The sequence below is a fragment of the Lemur catta genome, chromosome 23 (assembly GCF_020740605.2).
Source record: "Lemur catta isolate mLemCat1 chromosome 23, mLemCat1.pri, whole genome shotgun sequence".
Classification (NCBI taxonomy): Eukaryota; Metazoa; Chordata; class Mammalia; order Primates; family Lemuridae; genus Lemur; species Lemur catta.
The window spans coordinates 19315968-19340881 of NC_059150.1; the positions used below are offsets into that span (position 1 = coordinate 19315968).

General features: G+C 35.7%; 1 protein-coding gene across 8 annotated transcripts in view; it reads left to right on the forward strand.

Annotated features, from left to right (window-relative positions):
- The window catches only part of SMG7 (SMG7 nonsense mediated mRNA decay factor), a 75087-nt gene that overhangs the window by 34728 nt on the left and 15445 nt on the right, over positions 1-24914 (forward strand). For 7 of the 8 annotated variants that reach the window (XM_045536380.1, XM_045536373.1, XM_045536374.1 and 4 more), the window contains 11 exons: positions 1162-1193; positions 3736-3853; positions 5523-5655; positions 12883-13054; positions 14253-14324; positions 15200-15350; positions 15710-15845; positions 19715-19877; positions 20521-20677; positions 23288-23358; positions 24557-24617. In XM_045536380.1, the coding sequence (XP_045392336.1) occupies positions 1162-1193; positions 3736-3853; positions 5523-5655; positions 12883-13054; positions 14253-14324; positions 15200-15350; positions 15710-15845; positions 19715-19877; positions 20521-20677; positions 23288-23358; positions 24557-24617 (1266 nt within the window). Of the gene's footprint in view, positions 1-924; positions 971-1161; positions 1194-3735; positions 3854-5522; positions 5656-12882; positions 13055-14252; positions 14325-15199; positions 15351-15709; positions 15846-19714; positions 19878-20520; positions 20678-23287; positions 23359-24556; positions 24618-24914 lie in introns of all 8 variants that reach the window. The other variant, XM_045536378.1, reaches the window with a different exon arrangement.

The following is a 24914-nucleotide window of genomic DNA, read 5'->3' on the forward strand; positions in this document are numbered from 1 at the left end:
CTTCAATAAGGATTTTGGTTTTTACCCTAAGAGTAGTGGGGAATTATAAAAGTGTTTTAAGTGGACAATTGATAGATCAGATTTGCATTTGTCAAAGATCTCTCTGACAGCAGTGGAAGAACAGAATGAAATGGGACAAGAGTGAAGTGGAGAAAACAGTTTAATGGCTTTGCAGTAGTCCAGCCAAGGAATGGTTATCACTTGAATTAGAGTGGCTGAAGAGGAAACAGAGGGAAATGTTTCATAGATAACATTTTCAGGAATTGATAGATATTAGGGGTTTGGGAGAACATCATGGATGAATAATTGACATCCAGGTTTTTGCCTTCCACAATGGGAGAGCCATGATACATTTGCTAAGGTGAAAAAACACAAGAAGGAACTAAGGAATGGGGGATGGGGATGGGTCATGAGTTCAGTTTTAGATCTCTTGAATACAGGCAACTCTCGAAATATAAGAGAAAAAAGAGGCAGCAGCTATAGAGGAATGTGGGGCAGAAGGTTTTAACATGACATGTAAATGCTGAAGGGAAGGAAGGATCCAATAAAGAGGAAAAGTTTCAAAATTGTTGGAAGGGGAAGGGTTAATCAAAGAAACAAATTCTTAGGTATGCTCTTTCTAGCCTTTCTTAAGTGGAATTATTGGTCTTTGAGGTGCAATACCTCCAGTGTTTCAACAAGAGAAAGTAAGAGGAGGTCTGTGTATATGTAATGTATGTATTTAGTAAGAGGGAATTGTTTTCCCTGAGGTATGGGACTTCATTAGGGGTAATGAAGGGGAGCAGGAATCAGTAGCTTGAGAAGAGTGGAAATTTGAAAGTAGTTATGGTGACTAGTGAATTGAGAAACATAATAGAATTTTCTGGCAGCATTAATAGAAATTTTTTCATTTAATGAATATCATTTAATGTTATCTTAAATCAGATTTGGAGGAAAACAGCAAGAAAGTGAACTCTACTTAGCAGAAGAGGTCAGTGATGATCCTATAAACTTTTAAGTATTGGCATCAATTTGTTAAGACCTAGTGCTACCCTCCCTGGACATTAAAGCAGGGACGCTATTTGCAGTGCCCCAAATAAATGATTTCACTTAACTTCTAGTGTTACTTATGTTGAATAGGCCTAGTTTGTTTCTAACTGCTGTTCTTTTTTTCCTATCTAGGCAGGCAGAAGTCCTGAAGGCTGACATGACAGGTATTGGCTGGTTTGTTTCCTTTTCACAATTTATTTTACACTATTAAATTAATGGAAGGATATCCTCGTTCCTTTATTACTCCTAGCCCTAAATCCTGTCCTAGTTGCCAAAAAGGATGATAACTTACTATTTGCTTTAAATATTTATTGTTTTTATACTTTGAATTCTTATTTAAATAGCCTGTCAAGAATTTTACATATGCTACACTGAATTGAATGTTACCTAATTTAATGTGTATATAGTCACTTAATTTTTATGAACTTATGAGTGATTTAAGGTATACCAAAACAATAATTCATACCCCTTATAAACCTAAATATCTTAGGTTGCTAGGTCAGTATCTTCTTGGGAAAACATTCCTTTCCTATTTATAATTACCAAAACTTGAGTAGTAGGTAAACCTTCAGAAAAAATATTTGCAGGAAAACTCTACTGAAAGTCCTTGAAGTTGAGTGAGCTCCCTTGTGCTGCCTTTCTTTCTTTTCTCCCATATCTTTGTTGTTTTGAATAGTAGCTGAGGTCTTCTTGGAAGAATAACTGTTGGATGTAGCCACTGAAAGGAGAAGATGATTTTAATTCCAAAATTAGGAAATACATTGGTAATTACTATGAAGTGATCAGTATGCCCTCAATAATAGCGTATGCTGGCCTGAAGTGTAAGAGAAATATGTGATAATGGATCTCATTCTAATTTTTGAAGAATTTAGTTAATGCATTGAAATTTATGAAGAATTATTAAATTGTTGTGGTAACCAACATTTCTGTCAAGATTTACAATTAAAGGAAGTGGACTGTTGAGATGTCTTTTTCTTAACTCTGGTATCACAGGCTAATGTTCTAAGAGTTCGTAGGTAATCTCGTTGTCATCTTGTTCAAGGAAAAAGGCAAAAAAAAACAAAACAAAAAAAGCTTATTATAGATTTACTTAGTATAGCACCTCAGTTCTTCCCATTATTAACAGCTTTGTCATCATCATCATCTATATTGTGTATATCAGTGTCAGCTCGGAGCTACTGTATTATGCTCTTGAATTGGCATTGAAAGCATACTCATTCCGGGCATGGTGGCATGCACCTGTAGTTCCAGCTACTTGGGAGGGAGGTTGAGGTGGGAGGATCGTTTGAGCCCAGGACTTTGAGGCTGCAGTGATCTATGATGGTGCCACTGCACTCTAGCCTAGCAAGAGAGCAAGATCTCATCTCTAAAAAAAAAAGAGAGAGAGAGAAAGCAGACTCTGTGTTGTGTGACAAAAACAGTGCATGGAGCAGCATCAAGCTATCTGTGCCATTTACTTTTTCTTAAGTATTGAACATCCTCAGTAAATAGTCTTAGGATTTGACTTCTATGAGGGGACCTTTGGCGGCCGAGAAACTTTAACTAGGATGTTAAATCTGCTCATTTAAATGACAGTCTATCTGATAGATAGGACTTAATGATTTATTAAAGTTCCCTTTCTTGCCAATCCTAAATTGAAGCATGGTTGAATAAATCTATTATTTAGTGATTAAAAACTTAGTAAAGAACCAAGAGCTGATAGTAGACTGTATTCTTACTAGCCAGCAAACTCTTGTGAGCATTAATTCAAATATCCAGGAGATTCTCTTTGCAGAATAGGATTGTGGTGGCTATAGATACTAAAAGCAAACCTAAAGGAGAGTGAAGATTATGCCACTGTGCAGCAGCAAAACTCCTAAATGCAACCAAATAGTCTAACTAGTTATTAAGTTCTCCTACTGAGGCAGCTTACTATCAATTATTGCACTCACAAGGCCAGTAATCAGAAAGGCTAACCTGCCTTACAGGACTTTGGCAGACAGTACAGCCCCAATTTTACATTATGTATAGTCATAGCCTGACCTCCTGATTTCATCCTACACCCAGTGTTTCTTCTGGCTTCTTGAGCCGTTTAATCTCAGTCTCTTACCAGCCTTCCTTTACATTAAATGACAAGTGTGGATTGTTCACAAAAGTGTTTGGGAAAGCAGTCTACCACTCATTAAAATAATGTTCACCGTCATGGCTTTATTGGAGTAATAGCAGAATATTCAAGCACCTGCTGGGTGGTGAGCTGACATGAAAATTCTGTAAGGATATTTATGGGAATGATTCAAAAGAAAAAGAGAAAACCTGCTTTGGACAAAGAGATATGGTTGTGAGAGTAAACAGACTAACTTGGCAGTCCATAATTTCAAGTGGGGTGACTTATTGTGAGGCATATGGCTTCCTATGATGTGAACAGGCAGAAATCCAAACCAAGAGCAAAAGGTGAACCATTCTTTTTTTTAGCCATTTTCATATCATGATGTAATTTCAAAGCTAAAAGACAAATAAAGAAACAGTTTACACCAGATTTAGTCATTATCCAAAAGGTGAAAGTTACAACTTGAAATGTGATCTAAAATTTCTGCGACATTCTATAGGATATACTTAGAGCAGGTTTTGCTTTAGAGAATACAGGGAAGGAATCATTGGTGTGGTGTAATGGTTTTAACTACCTGTTTATCTGTCTGTCTACTGTTATATTTTTGTTTTGTTACTCAGATTCTAAGCTGGGTCCAGCTGAAGTCTGGACATCCAGGCAGGCTCTGCAGGACCTGTACCAGAAAATGCTAGTTACTGATTTGGAATACGCTTTAGACAAGAAAGTAGAACAGGATCTGTAAGTATTATCATTTGGGATGTCCCTGTGAGATCAACAATCTCACCAAGACTTTAAAACAGTTTGGTTGGTTATTTGTTTTTTAACTTATTTCAGAGTAAGCTTTTTCAATGGAGAGAAATTCTAATATTTGATATTATGTTAGATAACAGTCTTTGGAGGTAAGAGGGGAAATGTTTAGAGTTGAATCTTACTAAGGTCATTAGGGCAGCTGTTTTAGAGCATATCAGGAAAACAAATATATCTATTTCAAGTGCTGAAAATGTTTGGATTCTCTGTATTTAGTCTTAATGATTTAAAAAACTCAAGAGTGGGCTTTAGAAAAATCTTTCTTTGGTAAATGTGATTCTGTAAATTTCTTGGACAGGAAAATGTATTTGTGTTGTAAGGAAAGTTCTTCCTTTTAATTAAATGAATCAGTAGTATTCCCACCCCCTAATAAAACTAAAGAAAGATTTTGTGTATTTAGCCTGTTCTACTTGTTCTTTGTATGAGAGGTGAAATGGCAGATGACCAGATTCCCAAGTGAGTAAATAAATGCTTTTCATGGTTGGAACAGAGACATTAGCCTGATAGAAATTTAAAAGTCAATTAAGAATATTCTGTCTAGTAATGCCCATTACCTTAAGTTGTACTGAAATTTAGTTTTCCTATCTTTCACGCCTTTCTTAAATACTTTATATTTCTAGGAAATCTAGTAATAGAGCTAAGTCATGAGCAGTCAAAATCCTTATCCTGTGACATTAGAGTCCAGGATAAGATGTCATCAAAAATGCTGAACGAGTGATTGTCCTCCTAAATCATTAAAAAAAAATCCAGTGCTCTAGAGCCTCAAAAGTTGATGTTGATAAAGAATTAGGTACATTCCAGGTAGGTTGTAATCCTCTTATCTGTATTTGCTTCTTTTAATCAAGCTGGTAATATCTTCCCTTTCTCTTACTTCTTCTTTCCCCACCCAACCCTACCCCTGTGGTTTCTAAGTTAGAGAGTGTGACTGTATTTCACCATAACTGAATTTAAACTGATTCTCAATATAACCTGATTAATGAAAGATATTTTATAACAGGATTTTGGTATGCCATATTTCAGCATTGTGCCGTTTCTTATTGTAAATAGGCAAAGTTGAAATGTGGCTCATATTTCAAACTCTAAAGAAAATGTTAATTATAAGGGCAATAGGCAAAACTGTTAAGTAAGAATGGAACTGAATGCTGTAGGAAATAGCTTTTGGGGAAACAAGAGATACGGCTTAATATTTACAAAACCTTTTCCCCCCATACATGTCACTTAGTAGGGTACAGTCCATTATTTTTGGCACAATGTATGGAAATTTGTTAGTGGCTTGTTTTTCCTTTGATCTTGACACTGTACTGATTTGTACTGGGATTCCAAAACAGACTCTAACTCTAGCAGCTCTAAAAGATTAGTAGCTGAAGCAACATTCTTATTATTTGAACATTCGGTAAGTGTTTACTACAGTTGGATTCTACTGCGTATCTCGTCTCTCAAAGGGGAGCATAAAGTTATTTAAATAAATGAATAACTTTAATGCTGGTTTACTGTCTAGTGTGGTATAATTATAACAAACAGTTCTTTCTTGTTCTCAGGGGGACCAGTGTCTGCCCAGTGAGTCACTGCTATACCAAATAGAATTACATTTTGTTTTCAGCTGGAATCACGCCTTTAAGAATCAGATCACAACACTACAAGGCCAGGCAAAGAATCGAGCAAACCCGAATCGGAGTGAAGTTCAGGCAAACCTTTCTCTGTTCCTAGAGGCAGCTAGTGGCTTCTATACTCAGGTGAGTTCTGCATTGTATACCAGTTTTTCTAGTATTAGTGGTAAATATTCTGCTCTTTGTACGTATCTTTTGTTCACGTGAACGCTTTGTGAAACTACTGTGTGGGCCATCCAGGGGTTGTTCACCTATAATCTCAAATGAATACAAATGTCCCAAATTGTTTATCCCTGAGACTTCTAAAAAAATAAAGGTTCTTCTCTTAAAAAGGTTGATATTTTGGCTTAAAGGTTGGAGGTTTAATTGTATGAATAGAAAGGGAGTAATTAGAGCAAAGCCTTAGTGAAACAGCGGAAGTGGTCAGAAACGGTATTAGAGCAAATGTGAGTTTATGGGTATAGCCATTATGAAAGTAACAGCTATCTTCAGCCAAATAAGAAATAGTTAAAATTTATAATATCAAGTGAGTTTTCATAGTATTATTTATACAGTGGAATTTATCTGGATCTTGAAATGTTGTTAAACTACCTAAGAAATGGAGTAGCTTTTTCTTAGTTTGAATAAGATATTTGTCATCCTCAGAGACTTTCCTTTAGTCATATCCTGACATAACTTCTAAATCAGGCAAGATAAAGGAATAAATAAATCTTAATTTTGACCATCGAATTTTCTTTACTGTAAGCAAAATTCTTTAGAAAGTTTCCATTTTATCCATTTGTTATAGCATTTGTAATTTACTAAAATTTTTATATATAAGTTAGCATCTTCTATTAAAACAAGATTTTGAGGATCTTGCACTGAAGGAAATCTTTGGTCATTTCTCCCTATGTTGTTTGACTATTGCTACCTGTATTTTGGCTTCATTTTGATTTTACATTTCTTTGAATGTAGAAAAAGAAAAGAATTTCTGTGATGAAAGATATCTTTTATTCTTTTTTTTCACACCCCACCCCCTCTTTTATTCTTTTTTTTGAAAGATATCAGATAGGTAACATCTTACAGAGATTACTTATGTTTTACTTAGACTGAAACGGTCCTCACAGTTCATCATTGAAAGAACTCAAGTATGGTTCTTATTCTCAAAATTCATTTTCAAATTTATACCACCTTTTAGCAGTATAGGTTGATACTTCTGGTGAGGAGATAATTCTGGAGAGATTGGTGTGCCACTTACTAATCCTTAAAGCAGGTGTTACAGATTAATTCATTTTACAAGTAGCTGTCAAAAGCCTACTGTTTGTAAGACACATAGTGGATACTGAGGATATGGAGGGAAGTGAGACAGAATCTTTACCTTCAACGAAATATCTAGTTTAAATGAAAAGATGGCTACATTAGTAGATATGTTTTTGTTTTCTGATTGTAAAAATAATGTATATTAATTTCAAGTAATTTGAGAATTATACAAGGACCAAAAAAATTTTCATTAATCCTCCCATTCAGAATAAGTTACAACTTTAATATATACTCTTCCACTGCTTTTATGGTTTTTTACATAGTTAAGGCCATACTGTATATCCAGTCTTGTATCTGCTTTATAAACATAATGTAAGCTTTTCCTTGTTAAACAGTTTGATGAGCATCTTTGTGTATAAAGCATTTTCTTTAATATTGGATTATTTCCTGAGGACCAGTTTTTCAGTTTGAAATCATTAGATGAGTGAAAGTTTAAGTACTGTTGATATATATCGTTTTCCCAAAAGTCATCATTTATAACATTTTTCACTAGTTTCTTCTGTTGTCTTTTCATTTTAGTTAGAATCTTTTGAAGTATGAAAGTTATCAGGGATTTTTTTGCAATACATTTTTTTCTTTGTCTACAAATCAGTGGGTGTTTAATAATGAGGAAAATAATCACATTTAAAGGAACAAAATAGATATTATAATTCAAATCTTAACATTTGAAAACCATACCAATGTCCTGTGATAGATTAATGGCTAAATAAATTATGGTATAACTGTAAAATGGAAACATTAAACTATTAAAAGTAATATTTATGAAGATTTTTTAAGATGAGAAAATTATGTTACTAAGTGAAAAATCATGATATAGAATTACATTTATAATTTCGCTCTATGTTAATTGAATAGTCTCAGTTCAGTGGGATATTAACAAAAATGCAATCTTTTTTGGTGTTTTTTTTTTTTTTTCCAATCAGTGCTTTCAGCTATGCTCTGTTGAATTCCCAGATTCCTATGATTACTTAGATTCTGTAACATTCTTGTTGCTTTCAGGTTTTGAAGCATAGTCCTTTTTTTTTTTTTTCTTTTTTTTTTGAGACAGAGTCTCACTCTGTTGCCCGGGCTAGAGTGCCGTGGCATCAGCCTAGCTCACAGCAACTTCAAACTCCTGGGCTCAAGTGATCCTCCTGCCTCAGCCTCTTGGGTAGCTGGGACTACAGGCACGCACCACCGTGCTCGGCTAATTTTTTTCTATTTTTAGTTGTTTGGCTAATTTCTTTCTATTTATAGTAGAGACAGGGTCTTGCTCTTGCTCAGGCTGGTCTCGAACTGTTGAGCCCAAGCAGTCCTCCCACCTCGGCCTCCCAAAGTGCTAGGAGTTCAGGCGTGAGCCACCACCCCTGGCCCATAGTCCAGTTTCAAAACTTCAGTCTTATTTCTGAATCAAATCTCTTTTCCTTCCCTCGCGTGTAAAAGCTAGAACTGGGAATATGACTGACTTAGGGGGAATAGGAGGAAGGTGGTACAGCTGGCTCTCTTGGAGAGAGAGAAGGCATCTACCTTCTGCAGTTCATTTTTATACTAGCCATCATTTTGAAAAATGGTTCTTAACCTCTTTTTATGATGTGACATACATGTGACACATTTCCAAGAGTTTAACTAGACTTTGGTAAATCAAAACAAATCTGCAAGGAAGTAAATAAAGCATTTTTATGAGGGGGCATGGTATATGTAAAAACATACACAGATGAATAATATCATTTAAATGTCTCACAAATGGTTTTATAAGGGAAAAATATATGAGTAATTTAATTTTAAAATTGATTTTTGAAATTTTTATAGCAAGCACCAGTTCTCCCCTCTATTTTCCACAGGCAATGATTGAGCAAGTATGACAGTTGTAGAATAAGCATCAATAAACTATTTATTCTCACATGATGATAATGTAGACTTCAGATATCAACATTAATAGGACTTTTCACTTGCATTTTTACATTGTCTTGATTTGATAATTTAAACAGTTAATGGTGTTACTAACAATAATGTTCCACATATCTTTCTTGATTACATGCAGCACATGTTTAGCCACCAGATTGAGGAAGTAGATAAATTCCAGATCATTATATGGCCTTATCGGCTAAGATGAGTTTTGAATTTTAATCTTACGTGTAGTTGCAAGCCATTGGAGAGTAAGCAAGGGAATAGTGTGATCAGATTTGTATTTTTAAAAGGTAACCCTGGGAATGAAAGCTAGTTAGAATGCTACTGTACTGGAAAGAAGTGGGTAGATTTTTGACGTGTAGCCAGTAGGACTTATTCTGATGGATTGGATTGGATTGGATTTGTGGAATCAGTAAAGGAGGGGTTATCAGCTTGAGCAGCCAGTTGAATGGTTGTACCGTTTACCAAGATGGGGAACACTAGGGAGAAAGTAACTTTTTCCTATTAAGTTAGATGCCTGTTTGACATCTAAGTAGAGATGTCAAATAGGTAATTGGATAAACAAGTTTGGAGCCCAGTGGAAAGATCAGGGCCAGAGTAAATTTTATGATTACAGTAAAGAATCCTGACTTAGTCAGATGGGAAGAGATTGAGCACAAGAGACAGCACCATTGCAGTAGGAGAAAATTGGAGAGAGGTCCCTCGGAAGCCAAGAGAAAAGCATTTCAGTAAGGGAGGGAGTGATAACCCTGTTGAGTGCTGCTGAAAAGTCAAATAAGATTTTAAATGACCAATTACATTTGGCAACATGGAAGTCATTGGTGAACTTAATTGAGTACCATATCTCTTCATTTCTAAAACATGTTAAAACATATTTTAACATCTGTGAAATAGGGAAAGTTTACAATAGATGGGAAGTCACCATTTCATTAGCAGCATTTTTTTTCCTCTCAATATTGTGTAAAATAGTGGTTTATCTTATAATTTATGGTATCCTTGGATTTGATGAAATGTAACTTCAGCAGAGTGGTGGGATGGAAATCTGATTGGAATGGATTGAGAAGAGACTGATACGTGGTTCTCCACAGTCACATTTTCTGTGAATATAGTTGTAACTTCTTAGCTATCATTTTGTTAACCAGTTAAAGCATGATGCCTCAAGCAGAAACAGTTCCTTGTCAAAGTAAAGACATAACATTCTGCTGTGGTTTTCTTTTTCCAACATCAAAGAACAGAACAGTAGTCTTTATTCTAAGAAAATGGGAGCCAAAAAGAAAGCATTATCATTAAGTTTCTATATGGATAAAAGGTGATTTTCTGTACCTTCATAGACAATCCTTCATTTTTGGCACAGAGAATAGAGCTGAGGAGATGTGGAATAAAAGGTCACTTGATGAATATGAACCCAGAAAGTGTTCTGGTGCTGCTCTAGTGCTGATTGTAACTGGGCAAGGCTCTGACCTGTGTGGCGCTTAGCTTCCTGGTTGTGAGAGTAGAGTGGACAGATGCTCATAGATTCCCTTTCCAGTTTTACGGTTCTGTGATTGGCGTTTGGGAAGAACAACAGGCGTTCATTATTAAGCTATAGCCTTAGGAATATCTCCTGGTCGGTACTCCTATAGTGAAGTAACTAGCTTCTCATCAGCCATCCATCCAGATTTAGGGAAACTACTAGCAAGTAAAGTACATCAAGGTCAGCCTACATAAAAGTAAGATATGGTTTTGTTTGACTTACAAAATATATTTTCCTCTTCTTAGGTTCCACCTTGTTACTGATTCTGTAGCAACTAGAGCCATCTTTCCTAGAATCCTTGAACCTGCAGGAGCTTTTCTGTCTGATATCTCCACTTAAACTGCTAGTTTGGGCAGAAATTTTATTACAAGACATTCTACATGATGTTCCAACCATGTTTGATTTACTTTTTGTGATCTTCCTTTATTATCTTACCAGATGTTCATCCTTGCGTAGTGTTCCAGTCTGTTCTTTCAGTACCTACTGAACTTGATTCTTCATCCTCTCGTGTTTCTTCTTGCCATCCCCCACAGTTGTCTGCCCTTTCTTTTTTTCCCCCCTCCATCTTTCATTCCTTTCCTGTACTATGTGCCTCTTCTATTTCCTGACCCTACTCATTTGGAGCCTTAACTTGTTTACCCAGTTTTATTTGAGCAAATATCTTGCCCATTACAAATGTACAGGTAGAAATAAAGATAAAGTGGATACTTACTATGCTTAATGAGAAAGGATGCACAGAGTCTATTCAGTTATGAAAGTGGCTTTTATCTTAGGGTATCTTATTTTGTATTTTGAATTCTGTACATGTTAGAGTGGTGATAGAATCAAGGTGTTTCTAATTCTGTAACCTTAGTCAAATCACTTGATTATTTCTGCTGCTTTTACATCCTCATCTGAAAAAAATGGAGCTTTATACCTACATATACTGTGTTGCTACTAGTTTATCACAAGGACAACGTAAGACAAATGTATCAAATAATCTAGGAAATTAAGTTTATTATAAAAGTAGAATAGTCTGTTGGCTTATGCTGTATATCAGTTTTTCTTTCTCCCTCCACTTTCGTCTCTTCTTTCCCCTTTTTCCTCTCCCTACCCCTTTCCCTCGCTTTTTTGTTCTTTTTGTACCTGACTTGCTCATTTGACTACAGGCTCTTTAAGGCCATAGATTTTCTTATTCATCTTTGTGTATCTCTCTTGCTTACCATGTGTCTGACATAGTAGCCAAATATTTGGATGAATATAATTGAATATATTTCTAAGTGTATTTGAATAAATGAGAATACAATATGAAGAACTCTGTAGAGACCAAGAATTAACCCCTTGATAAGCAAGGTGGGAGAAGAAAAGCCTTTGAATGAGGGAAACTGAAAAGGAATGGTTGGAGAGATACAAAGAACTAGAGCTCAGTTGATCAACTGAGCAGATCGGCCATTTTAAATGCAGCAGAGAGGTCCAATAAAACGATGACTGAAAAATGTGCATTATGTTTGGCTATTAGGTAACTGATTGGTAGTAGAGTGGTGGTGGATGGTGGAGTGGGAAGAGACGTTAGAAGGTTGTAGGAAGGAATCTAGGGTAAAGGGAGAGTGGTTTATTTCTGGTTTTTTTTTTTTTTTTTTTTTTGCTTTTATTTTCTGTTTGAGACACTTGATGTGTGTAGGCCACATGAAAGAAGCATGAGAGGCTGAAAGTAGATGAGAGAATGGCGGGGGTTGGGGAGAGGTGACAGGCAGGAGGCATAAAAGAATGAAATGCCAGGCAAGTATAGGCAGAGAAGTTAGCTCTGACTAGAAGAGCCCTCTCATACTGTAAGAATAGGGAAGAGAGGAGGTAAGAGTGGGTGATCTAGGTAAGGTCTGTAGTACCATGAGGTTTATTGTGTATGCAAAGAATTGGCATACAGCTTAAGAAAATAAATCTCAAGAAATTGCTAGAGTCTCATAAATACCTTGGCTTGCATCTAAGTCAAATTTGTATCCAACCAATCTTTAATGATTTTTGTGTGTTTCTGAGAGTAGGTAGATAATTTCATGGAATTTCTTGCTTTGCTTTGCTTGCTGAATGTGCCCTATTCAGGTAAATAGTCTGTTTTTAAAATGCTGCTATTCCTTTTAAATGCACATGCCAGATTGCTCCAATACTTGAGAATTCAAAAGATATGACTTATAATGAATGATACTAGTTAGACTATGAATGATCACCATAAAATTTTCATATAGGCGGCGTGCAGTGGCTCACACCTGTAATCTTAGCACTTTGGGAGGCCAAGGTGAGAGGATCACTTGAGAGCAGGAGTTCAAGACAAGCTGCAGCAACAAAGTGATACCCCATCTCTACCAAAAAAAAAAAAAAAAAAGCCAGGCATGCAGGCATACCTGTAGTCCTCGCCACTCGGGAGGCTAACGTAGGAGGATCACTCGAGCCCAGGGGTTTGAGTTTGCAATGAGCTGTGATTGCACCACTGCACTCTACTCTAGCCCAGGCAATAGAGTGAGACTCTGTCTCAAAATAATAATTTTCATGTAGTTCCAGCCAGGTCTCAGCAGTATTTGATACTAGGTAGATATCGTACAATTTGCAAACATTACTGTCAGAGCACTTCTGACTTACCAGTTGCGACTTACTACTAAATCTCGTTCATGTTTTTCTTTTAGTTATTACAAGAACTGTGTACAGTGTTTAATGTAGATTTACCATGCCGTGTGAAGTCTTCCCAACTGGGAATTATCAGCAATAAACAGACGCATACCAGCGCCATAGTGAAGCCACAGTCTAGCTCCTGTTCCTATATCTGCCAGCACTGCCTCGTCCACCTTGGAGACATTGGTGAGCCTCTGGTGGGAAGGAATGGATAATACATTTATCCTTTCCTTTGGAGTAGTCATAGAAACAAACTCTTTTCCTTTAAGCTGAGCATGCGCACACAATTTAGATTGTCATAAATGTATTTTAAGGAACTAAAAATTTCTCAATATTTTGGGATTAGCAGAGGATCTCGAAGGAAGTTAACTTTCATATTAAGATTTAAATTTTATTCAGACTTTATGCAGGTGTAGGCAAATAATAAACAGCAAAAAATGTAATCAAGGCTTAATTATGGTGCCATAATATTTTTTAAATGAAACGTATGTACTCTTTTGGAATAAATGGTGTTTATAAATTATTCCTTCTGAAGCTAGATTGCCTTCTTTCCTTCTTACCAGTAGTACACTAAAAGCTCATTTTAAATTTTGCTTCCTTTTTAAAGTTAAATTTTCATTTCTATTATATGTATTTTATCTGAGAATATTATGTAACTTATTTATTCTTGTTCATTCCTGTAAATTGACCTAAAAAGGTTGTAAAACAAATTAACTATAGGATTATGTTTTGCTTGTCCTCAAATAACAAGGAATGGAGAACATTGCTGCTTTTAAGTTTAAAGATTTTAGATTTCTTAATGTCATAAATCAGTGACTCCATGAGGGGGTCACATCAAAGTAAGCAGTGAGTTTGGCAGGGAGAGTCAATGACAGTCTGCTTAGATTGTTTTTGCTTTAAATGTGTTTTTTCCACACACATACTTAATATTGCAGTAGATATGAAGCATTTTTCAAATCACTTTTTAAGATATTGAAAGAGAAATATATAATTTTCAGATATTGTATAGTGTTTTTTGTTTTGTTTTTAAGTGCCATATAACTCACCCCTTCTTGTGGGCCGGCTCCAGGTCACCAGCATAGTCTGTAGTGGGAGCTGGTGATGCATGACACTGGACGACCTGAAAGTGGGGGCTAGGTAAGCTTCAACACTGGTCACATGCTGGGCGTCCCAAGTAGGGAACGCAGTGGACACTTCACACATAATCCTATAGTTAATTTGTTTTAAAGTGTTTTCTGTCTTTAATGATCTTAAAATAACTTTAATGTCTTTATTAACCTTTAAAATTTAAAACTACAGCTGTTTTGGAAATACTGCCCTACTGGTTGGTTATCTTTTTGGTGTATTTTTTTTTTAAAAAAATACATTTTCTTTTTCTTCTTAGCTCGATACAGAAACCAGACCAGCCAGGCAGAGTCCTACTATAGGCATGCAGCTCAGCTTGTCCCCTCCAATGGTGAGTGGGCCTGTCACCTTGAGGCTAACCATGACACTTTGTTCTTTGTAGCAATGTGGCAAATAACTCAAGATTCACCTTTCAAATTTTATGAAAGCAACAAATGTTGAGTTTTGGTATTGAGCATCATTTTTCCTTAGAACTACACATACCACATAACCTAAAATGACCTTTGTTTTCTTTTTACAAATAAAATTTATTGTCAGTAAAGCGGTATAAATAGACTATTCCATAATGCAATCTAATACTGTTTCTGTTAATACAACTCTGGCATCCTTAATTGCTTATAGTATAATTATTTCTTTAAATACTACCCTTTCCCCCTGGAAAAACGATCTGTTACCTAAAAGATAGCGCTTTTGTCTTTTGATGTCCCCAAAATAAGTGTTAGCAGTGATTCTTGAATTAAAGTAATTACAGCAGATGTTTGATGATATAAATCATTCTTGTTAAGCCACATGGAAATTCCTTTAGACTGTAGAAAGAGTCTAAAGCAGGGATGGCAGTCTGGCCACACTATTCGTTTCACATTGTCTATGCCTGTTTTCACAATATAATGGTAGAGTTGAGTGGTTGTGATAGAGACCCTTTGGCCCATAAAGCTGAAAATATTTACTGTCTAGCCTTTTCTGAAGCCTTATTTGAACTTGTGCTCTCCACCCTACTTATATGACCTTTTTACCTATGTAAGATAGTATGTACCATCACTGAAGTGTGCGGTTTTACATTATGCTAACTTGTAGTGAGATAATCATAAGATTTACCTTATAAAATATTCTCTGTTATTAATTTGAGAATTTAAAAACTGATCATTGAAGTCTCATAGCAAGACTGTTGTTCTTCGATTACTTTAGAATCTTAACTTTCTCCTGTAGGTCAGCCTTACAATCAGTTGGCTATCTTAGCTTCTTCCAAAGGAGACCATCTGACCACAATTTTCTACTACTGCAGAAGCATTGCTGTGAAGTTCCCTTTCCCAGCTGCCTCCACTAATCTACAAAAAGCACTTTCTAAAGCACTGGAAAGGTAGGATTGACTTTTTTCCAAGAGAATTTTGTGTAACCTGGAGCCTTAAGCCCTCATATTTTGGATAACAGGAAATAATGGCCAGTTATCTATGTTTCTCTTATTTCAAAACATATAGACATATAATAGTTTTGCATATAGTCACTGAATTTCAACCAGTGTCTGATTTGTTCCCAGTAAAAGAGATGAGCTGCCGAATACCGACTCATCTGATTATGTTGCAGTTGAAAAGTTAGTCAGATACAGAATCCTCTTCTTGTGTATCAGGTGCTCAAATAACATGTTTTTGCAAAGCCTCCTGTAAGTGGTTTTAGCCATTTTGCTGCTTAAGATTCATGAAAGTTTCTCTTTCATTTCAGCCGGGATGAGGTGAAAACCAAGTGGGGTGTTTCTGACTTCATCAAGGCCTTTATTAAATTCCACGGTCATGTGTACCTGAGTAAGAGCTTGGAAAAGTTGAGCCCTCTTCGAGAGAAATTGGAAGAACAGTTTAAGGTTAGATTTCAAAAACAGAGAATTTTTGTCTTGTCTAAATCAGGAAGCATAAGATTTGGAAGAGACTGACTCCTGACTCACAGCTTTTATGTCATTACTTAACTGTGAACTATTAGTAAAAATTAAATCTGAAGCATGTGAAATTCTTACATGCAACATCCCCTCAGTTTAAACTAAGGTACAGTATATAAAGAAATACCGTATAGCCAGTGTTTTCACTGACTAGCTGCCATTTGGTAGAAAGTATCAACTGGAAAAAAATAAATAACTCCTCAGTTTTGAAAGTACTACTTTTGATGGTTTTTATATTCTTAGATATGATTCTGTTACCTACTTGATATTGCCATTCAGCAAACCAAGCTCATTATTTTTATTGTGCTTTTAGCCATCAGAATTTGTGGTAGTTGGAAGGAAAGGAATGAGAATTTCATTCAACAGGAAAATATTTTATGATTAATAATTTGTATAAGGAGATACAATTAAGTAACCCTTGTTCTATTTTTATATATGAAAGTAATCTTTTGTCAGCATATTAAGATAGCAGTTTAAATGCAGTACGTTATATAAAATATAGGGAGAGTCAAAATTAGGTATTAACTTTATTATAAACTCATTTAGTCAACAAATATTTGACTGTCTATTGTGTATCAGTCACTTCTAGGCACTGGGATCAACAGTAAGCAAGACAGTCTCAAAGAACATTTTATATTTCTTGGTTATTTCTGGGTTTCTATATGCTTGGGAAATTGTAACTGCTTCACAGTTTTTCTGTAAGTGTTGTAAAAGGTCCCACATTCCAAGAGATTGTAGAACTTGGATGGTTAAGACATAAATTAGCCAAATATAGTCAATATAAAATAGTTTTTACAGATAATCGCTTTTAAGTTGTTACTTTTTGTGTTTAAGAGGCTATACTAGATAATTATAATATAAATAGTTTGTTTTAAAATAAACTTCCAGAGTACCCTGCTGTTTTCTTAGTGCCCTATTTAAACTTAGCCCATGCTATATTATTTATAGCAGTAGCCCCCAAGCTTTTTGGCACCAGGGACCAGTTTCATGGAAGACAGTTTTTCCACGGATGGGGGTGGAGGGGTTTAGGGTGGAGCTCAGTGGTGATGCAAGTGATGGGAATGGCTATAAATGCAGATGCAGCTTTACTCGCTCGCCCTTCCTCGCCCACCTGCCCACTCCCCCTACCACAAGTTTCATGGAAGACAATTTTTCCACAGGGCGGGGGAGCTCTGCAGCCCAGTATGGGTCCATGGCCCTGGGGTTGGGGACTACAGATTTATAGGATTGGATTTGTGTAAATGGCTAACTTTTTAATGTCCTGGGCTATTCAGCCTGGGAGAAAACAAACATGTCTAAATAGTTTACCAGTAAGTATTCAGATATATGAAGGATTTTTTTTTTTTTAATGTCTTTCCTGAGGTCTGAACTAAAATTTTACGTTGAAATACATAGAGGGTTGCTGGGATAGGTTGTGGATTTTCCTTTTTGGAGAGTTTGAGAGTTGGATTGACAGCATGTTTCTTAAATGGTTTAGGTGCATTCCAACTAAATAGTGGGGGCTTGGACTAGATGACCTCTTGAGATTCCTTCCAACTCTGGTTCTATGAAAACTGTACTCCCTAAATTGGTGGGATTGTGGAGAGGGTCCCTACCTTAATGAAATCTTCACTATGTAAGTTATTCTACTTTAAAACCCAGTCAATTATGCATTTAGTTCAACCTCAAACACTAGTATTTTCTTCAAATATGTATTTATGTGAAGTTCTGATGGAATGTAGGTGGGCAGTTGCTAAAATATACTTTGAAGTATTGTTCTAACACTGTAAAGTTAAGCATGGTAAAGGCAGCTGTCTTTGAAACCTTACACAGTATTGAAATAGAAGAGCATTGCTGGGGTGAAATTTTAGCATAGTGAGGTAAATTTTCAAAAGTATTTGTAAAGCATATGTCGCTAATTAGTATCATCCATATGTATACTTCAGTGTATCTGACTAGCAATCTTTAGAATAATAAGCAGAAATGTTTAACAACTTGAGGTCCACTGAAGGATTTAAGGCCTGGGATCTGGGAATTGAGTTGTAAAGTGTTTTATATCTGTTAAGTGTGTGCTGTTTCATAATGATACTTAGTTCAATATGTTCCTCAACTGCAGTTGAAAATTTGAGTAGCAAAAACATGTCAGTTCTAAACTGATTTTTATTCTCTAGGAGGCCCTCTCCTTATTATAATACAATTTAAATGTTACAAAATTACAACTGAATAATTTCACATTTATTCTAAAGGTGTAGGTTATTCATTCATTAAGAATTCATTATACCTATTTTGCACCATGTATTTTTCTAGGCTTTTAGAGACATAGGGGAGAACAAGACAAAGTCTCTACCTTCATAAACTTATGCTATCGTCTGTTAGTACTGGGCGATATTCACATGCATCAGTGCTTCCGTACATACACTAGAAAATCCTTTAAAGGGCCGTGACACTGTTCAACGGGACATTGCCTTCTAAAATAAATGCCAGTGGATTTATAGCTACAAGGAATGCATTACCATGTTATCCTTATAAGAAACAGTGCTTTTTGAAAAATATAAATATTCTCATTTTATGCTAATTTTATGCATTTGTGTAAATGATCAGCTTATTTAGAAGGTTAGTTGTAGAAATTGAAGGAGAAATTCTGTGGGAAAACTCTGGAGAAGAGATAGGATTTCAGGAAATTTTTAGGGAAGGAAAGTGAAATGCTTGATGCCCTTGGAAAAGGGCTAACCATTCTAGATGTATCCGGTGCAATGGCAGATAGCAGGAAGGCCGAAAGTGTGATAGAAAGAGTAAAGTAAAATGGAACTGTATTTTTCTCCAGTGATAATGTGAAAGACCTTGCTATTAGAATCATAGAGCTTACTGTGGATATTTCAGATTCTTTAAGTAAACAAAAACAAAAATCTCAGAATACTTTGGGCAAAGGCAGCCATAAATTTCTGACATGGTAGCATTCCCTGTCATTGCTGGTAGAACTAGGGTTATCTGTTTCCCATCATAAGGCTAGTGACAATGAATCCCCACTGTCTGCAAAAATTTTCCCTGGGGAAGAAGGCTGGCTATGGCTAAAGTGTAAGGTGAAACTGGGAAATCATCTCTAGTAGCTATCAACTGTTAGGGACTTTGGGTTGAAAAGTATTTTAGCTGGGGGTAATCTAAAACTATTGCAAATATTAAAGTAGGAGGGAAATTAAATTGAGGCTACCATGTCACTGTGCACACAGTTATTAAGTAAATGAAATTTGATGAAGATCATGCATGTACTTCTCTAAGAAGAGAAATTATCATTGTGATAATTTGTGGATGGGCCTATAATACATCCTAATGTTTGCTTTAGTATAAATCATTAACCCTGTGTTCCAGAATATATTTCTTGCTATGCCTTGTTTATTAAGTAAATTTCTTTAAATATGTCATGCCTTTGAAAGAATAAATTTTATGACAAATCTTGGAAGTTGTGCTTTATGTACTAAGAGTTCAAAAGAATATTTTTTTGAGTCTTTCTGTTGAAATTTTTTCACTACATAGATCTGCTTTCTAGTTATTGGTCCCAATTTAATATTTTAATGTGTACACATCTTTTGTAAAACAATTTCTAATGGATGAAGATATATAAATTATGGTTTCAAGACAAAGAATCAGTTTGGGAAACATCAGATCCAATTAAAATACAGGAAGTAAGAGTGGAACAGTTTATTCATCTGTAATTCCACTATTATGCATGTGGTTCTAAATGCAAATTGTCAGTTTAATTCTTGTGTCAGAGATGTTTCCTGTTCTTGATAAACATGGAGTATTTCTGTCTTCTTTTACAGAGGCTGCTATTCCAAAAAGCTTTCAACTCTCAGCAGTTAGTTCATGTCACTGTCATTAACCTGTTTCAACTTCATCACCTCCGTGACTTTAGCAATGAAACAGAGCAGCATAGTTACAGTCAAGATGAACAGCTATGTTGGACACAGTTGCTGGCCCTCTTTAGTGAGTATTAAATCATTTAACTTTGACATGTGCCAGCTTCTTTGAAAAGCATAATCTTAGGCATTTTCATCAATGTAGCAAAGCATGGTGACATATTAAAAAGTGTCCTATTGGCCGGGCACAGTGGCTCACACCTGTAATCTTAGCATTCTGGGAGGCCAAGGCAGGAAGTTCGCTTGAGGCCAAGTGTTCAAGACCATCCTGAGCAAGAGCAAGAATCCATCTCTACAAAAAAACAGAAAAATCAGCTGGGAATGGTTGTGCACGCCTGTAGTCTCAGCTACTCAGGAGGCTGAGGCAGAAGAATGGCTTGAGCCCAGGAGTTTAAGGTTGCAGTGAGCTATGATGAGGCCACTGCACTCCAGCATGGGCAACAGAGTGAGATCCTGTCTCAAAAAAAAAAGTTTGTCTTATATTTCTTAGTATTGAATCAAGAAACCTAAACCTGACTTCCATTCTTTTCTCTGCTGACACTCCCTCATCAACTGTATCTATAACATTTTTATACGAAAAGAATATGGCTTTTTAGAAAGAAGCTGTAAGACATTTACGTGGTAGCAGAAGACACATAATGATATTTTAATTTGAACAGATACACAGCTTCGAATATCTTATGCTTTCTGAATGCATTTTTTTCTTCAAGTGTCTTTTCTTGGCATCCTGTGCAAGTACCCTCTCCAGAACGAGTCTCAGGAGGAGTCCTACAATGCCTATCCTCTTCCCGCAGTCAAGGTCTCCATGGACTGGCTAAGACTCAGACCCAGGGTCTTTCAGGAGGCAGTGGTGGATGAAAGACAGTAGTAAGTGTTTTTAGAATTTCATGATAACTTGTGTGCTTTGTTTGATGCTCATAGATACATAAAAACTGCCTTCTAAAACACAACATTTGAACAATGGTAGCCTTTGTATTTTCTGCCTACTCTCTGGAAATGGAACTGAAGACCTCTTTGTATGCTTTCCACTTATTTATTTGGATTCTTCATGGGAGGCAGAGTCTTAAGGATTTGTGGCTCCCTGTGTACTCCCCTGTTCTCTCTTGCTATCCTAGGGAAAAGGCATTTTTCACATATCAAAATGATCTTGAAGGTTTCTTACATATTACAGTATGCTGCAATTTTCTGTTTAGGAGTTTAAGGAAAGAAATTTTCATTTCTTTCGTTATTTTCTATACATAAACTGTTTGATGTTGCCTTGCAAAAACACCCAATTTGAATTATATTTGTTTATTTCAAGTGTAGAAGAGTGAAAGCTAATTTGATTCTCACCGTTTTCTCTGTAATCTCTACTCAGTAATTCTGACAGTTTTTAGGAACTATTGATTTTACAGTGACAAATGATAACTTTCAGTGTACCTTTGATTATAGGAATAATTACTTCCAAGATAGCTTTGCAGTGAGTAGGAAGTTCCTCCTCTACATATTTTGATGATAGATTTAAAAGAATCTCTGAAATGTCTGCTTTGTGGTTCAGCATATACACACTAATGAAGGTCACAACTTAGAAAATAGCCTAGCCACATTTAAGACCCTTTGATCCCTCTACCTCATAATTCTCTTTCCTTTTTTCTCTCACCTAAACGCCTTCATTTTTGACATCGTCATTAATAGAGTTTAGAGACCTAGCACACCATACTATATGTTTCTTTTTAATGTTAGCACAGATTTTCAGACCTTGCTTCCTTGTACAAAGCTTTTACTTCTTAACTCAGGCTATAGGATTTTTCTACTCTTGCGTATTTTAGAACCCAAAATTGTGTTTGGTTCAATAGATTGTATCAGTAATGCTGTAAAAGAATTCTGTTTTACCATTTACTTAGGGAGTTTTTGTATTTATGGGCAGGGATTGCTGTTTTTGTTTTACTTGTTTTGTTGTTTCTTTATAGTGATTCTTTTGGCCCATTCTGTGTCTTCCCATTTCTTCTCATGGCAAAGGGTATATTCAACCAGAAGAAATAGATTTATTTATTTACAAACATTTTTTCCCTCCTTTTTTGTGATTCACTCTTCCTGTTTCCTCCTATCAGATTTATTAGGATCTTTAGAATTATGCCTTTGCAGGTATTTCATTCTATCTTAAATTATATTAGTACTCTTTTTTTTTTTTTTTTTTTTTTGAGAGAGAGAGAGAGAGAGAGAGTTTTGCTGTGTCACCCAGGCTAGAGTGCAATGGCGTCATCATAGCTCACTGCATCCTCAAGCTCCTGGGCTCAAGCAATCCTCCTGCCTCAGCCTCCTGAGTAGCTGGGATGACAGGTGCACACCACCACACCCAGCTGATTTTTCTATTTTTAGTAGAGATGGGTTCTTGCTCTTACTCAGGCTGGTCTCAAACTCCTGGTCTCAAGCAGCCCTCCCACCTCAGCTTGTAAGATTACAGGCATGAGCCACCATGCCCAGTCTGTTAGTACTCATTTTAAAGACTGGCATGGGGTATTTCTTTAAAACTAAAAATTTTTCTCATGTCTCTGATACATAGTAATCTTCATTTCTATCTTTTAAATAATGAAGAGATGATCCCTATTTCTCATCTTTTTTTTTTTTTTTCCTTTCTACAGAATGATCCAGGGGGAAAAACAATCTCTATTTCTTTTGTGAACTCAGAATTTTATGTGTATTCAAATAATCTTCAGTTTCTTATTTCTGGGTCTTCTCAATTCCTAGAACTTATTTTCCCCCTGTACCTTTTTGAGAAATACTATCTTAAGCTATGTATGTAATATTTATAAGTCTATATCCATAATGGAATTTTTAACAAACCTCACTCAGGAACCAAGGACTTTAATAACACAATTAACAAATACATATGAAGAACTCACTTTCTAATAGTGGAAAGTATATGTTCTGATATTGCATTTGTAAGCCTTCACAAAAATTGTGTGTTAGGAAACAGAGTTTAGAGATAAGGCTATTGTAACAATGTGGACTTTTTTGTACCATAGAGAAAAAGGCATTGTTCTTCACTTTGAACAGAGAATGTGATTTGAGTGTGGTATAACCAACCATACGCCGTCACAGATTAAAGAACTAGCGGTGGGTTCTACAACTGATAAGATCTACGAAGGCTCTATGAAAACAATATGTTATTTCTCCTGTCAGAGTTTTCTCAGTAAATATCAATTTTTAATGTTTAAAACTGACAAATTATTTTCACTATTTGTTAAATTAGGAGCCCAGGAAATTATCTGCAGTAGTAGATCTCTATTACGGAAATTCAGTCCTTCTAGCATATCTTTATCTTTATCATTATCTGGTATATCTCTGAATATATGTTTTAGGGAATTATACAGCTTTTAAAATGCCAAAGTAAGGGAAAAACTGAGTCCAGGTCCTATAGATATCATTTTTATGGCTTATTAGTGTTCTAGTTTCTCTTGTATAAAATAAGGACTGGAATATTGCTTTAATTTACAGCATTTGGCCCTGGCTGATTTCTCTTCTGAACAGTTTCCATCCCCATGAAGAGGATCTCTCAAGTACTAATGGTAAGGGCTGCACTAACCCTGTGTCGTCGATGTGGTTCTCTATCACTAATAGTGGATTTAAGGCCAGAGAAAAATAAGTTTGGGGTGGTGTTTGGCTTTAAATTCAGTGTCTCAAAAGTGACTGACTCTACGCTGATTTAGTGGGTGGAAGTAGAGATAATGTTCTCCTAGTTCTTTCAGCAACTTGTTTAAAACTACTTTTGAATAGGAGTCCAGAGAACGCAATACCTTTGCATTCTTTCCATCTTTTCCCCTTCTTCCTCATTATTACTAATTTTTTTTTTAAAAAAAGGAATTAACGTGAACAGCATTGCTCTATCAAAGTAATACCTGCTTATCATAGATAATGTGGTACATAGAAACATAAAGAACACAAATCACTCATAGTTCTCCCGTACAGAGATACTTTTTACTATTCAAATGATAGTACATCTTCTTCGAACCTTTTTCTTATGTATGCACACAAATAAGAGATGATTGGTGTCAAATACAGCTTTGTGCCTGCTTTTGAAATTTAGCATTATATTGTTAGTATTTTCTTTTGTCATTAAGCATTTTGAAAACACGATTTCTACTAGCTTCATAATATTCCATATTATGGATGTACCATAATCTGTTTACTCACTCTGCATTGCTTTAAAATTTTCCCCATTATAAATAATGCTGCACTGAACATCCTGTAGCTTGGCTTCTTTCTTCTATTAGATCAGTGTTCCTCAAGTATTAATTCATAGATGAATCACTTGACTCATTAAGATACAGTTTATGATTCAGTAGATTCGGGATAATGCCCAAGATTCTGTATTTCTTTCAAACTCCTAGGTAATGTCAGTGTTACTCAATGCTTTGAGTAAAAGGAGATAGGTAATCTAAATGTTGGGATCACTGGATCCAAGGCTACGATTTTTTAAGACTGCTGATTAAAAAAAAAAAAGAATCTATCCTTATCAGCATTGAATATTAGATGAATATTGCGGGGGATGTCTATGCCCCAAAGGTAACCCGCAGGGTTTTGGTAGGTTAATTATTTTCACCAGGATTATTATGAAGAAGAACAGAGAGCTATAAGCATTATAGTCTTTTTCTGTATGTTCATTTTTAAAATTTTATTCATTTTTTTAATTTAGTGAGCAGTGTTCTACCAAACAATAGTATTTTAATTAAAATGCTTGCAAATTTTGATTTCCACCCTTCTTAGCTACACCACTTCCAGAGGAGTTTGAGTTACAAGGATTCTTGGCTTTGAGACCTTCTTTCAGGTAGGTGGCAGCTGAAGTAGATTGGTTGCATTGCCAGTGTTATAGTATTAAAATGAGCAGGAATCAGGCTCACATGTAGAGGAACCTCTGATTTGTCTGAGTTGTATTGTATTTTCCTAACAGCAACCGGTAGCGAAAGTTTGTTGACATAATAATGGATTTGTATATGCCATGCCTTTATTTCCTGTGTAATAGGAATTAAAGTATAACCTTTCCATCTGTACCCTTGATCCCATCCCTTCCTACCTCCCAAGAAACTTGCTCTGTTATCCTCTCTGCTTTGTATTTCTAGTTTCC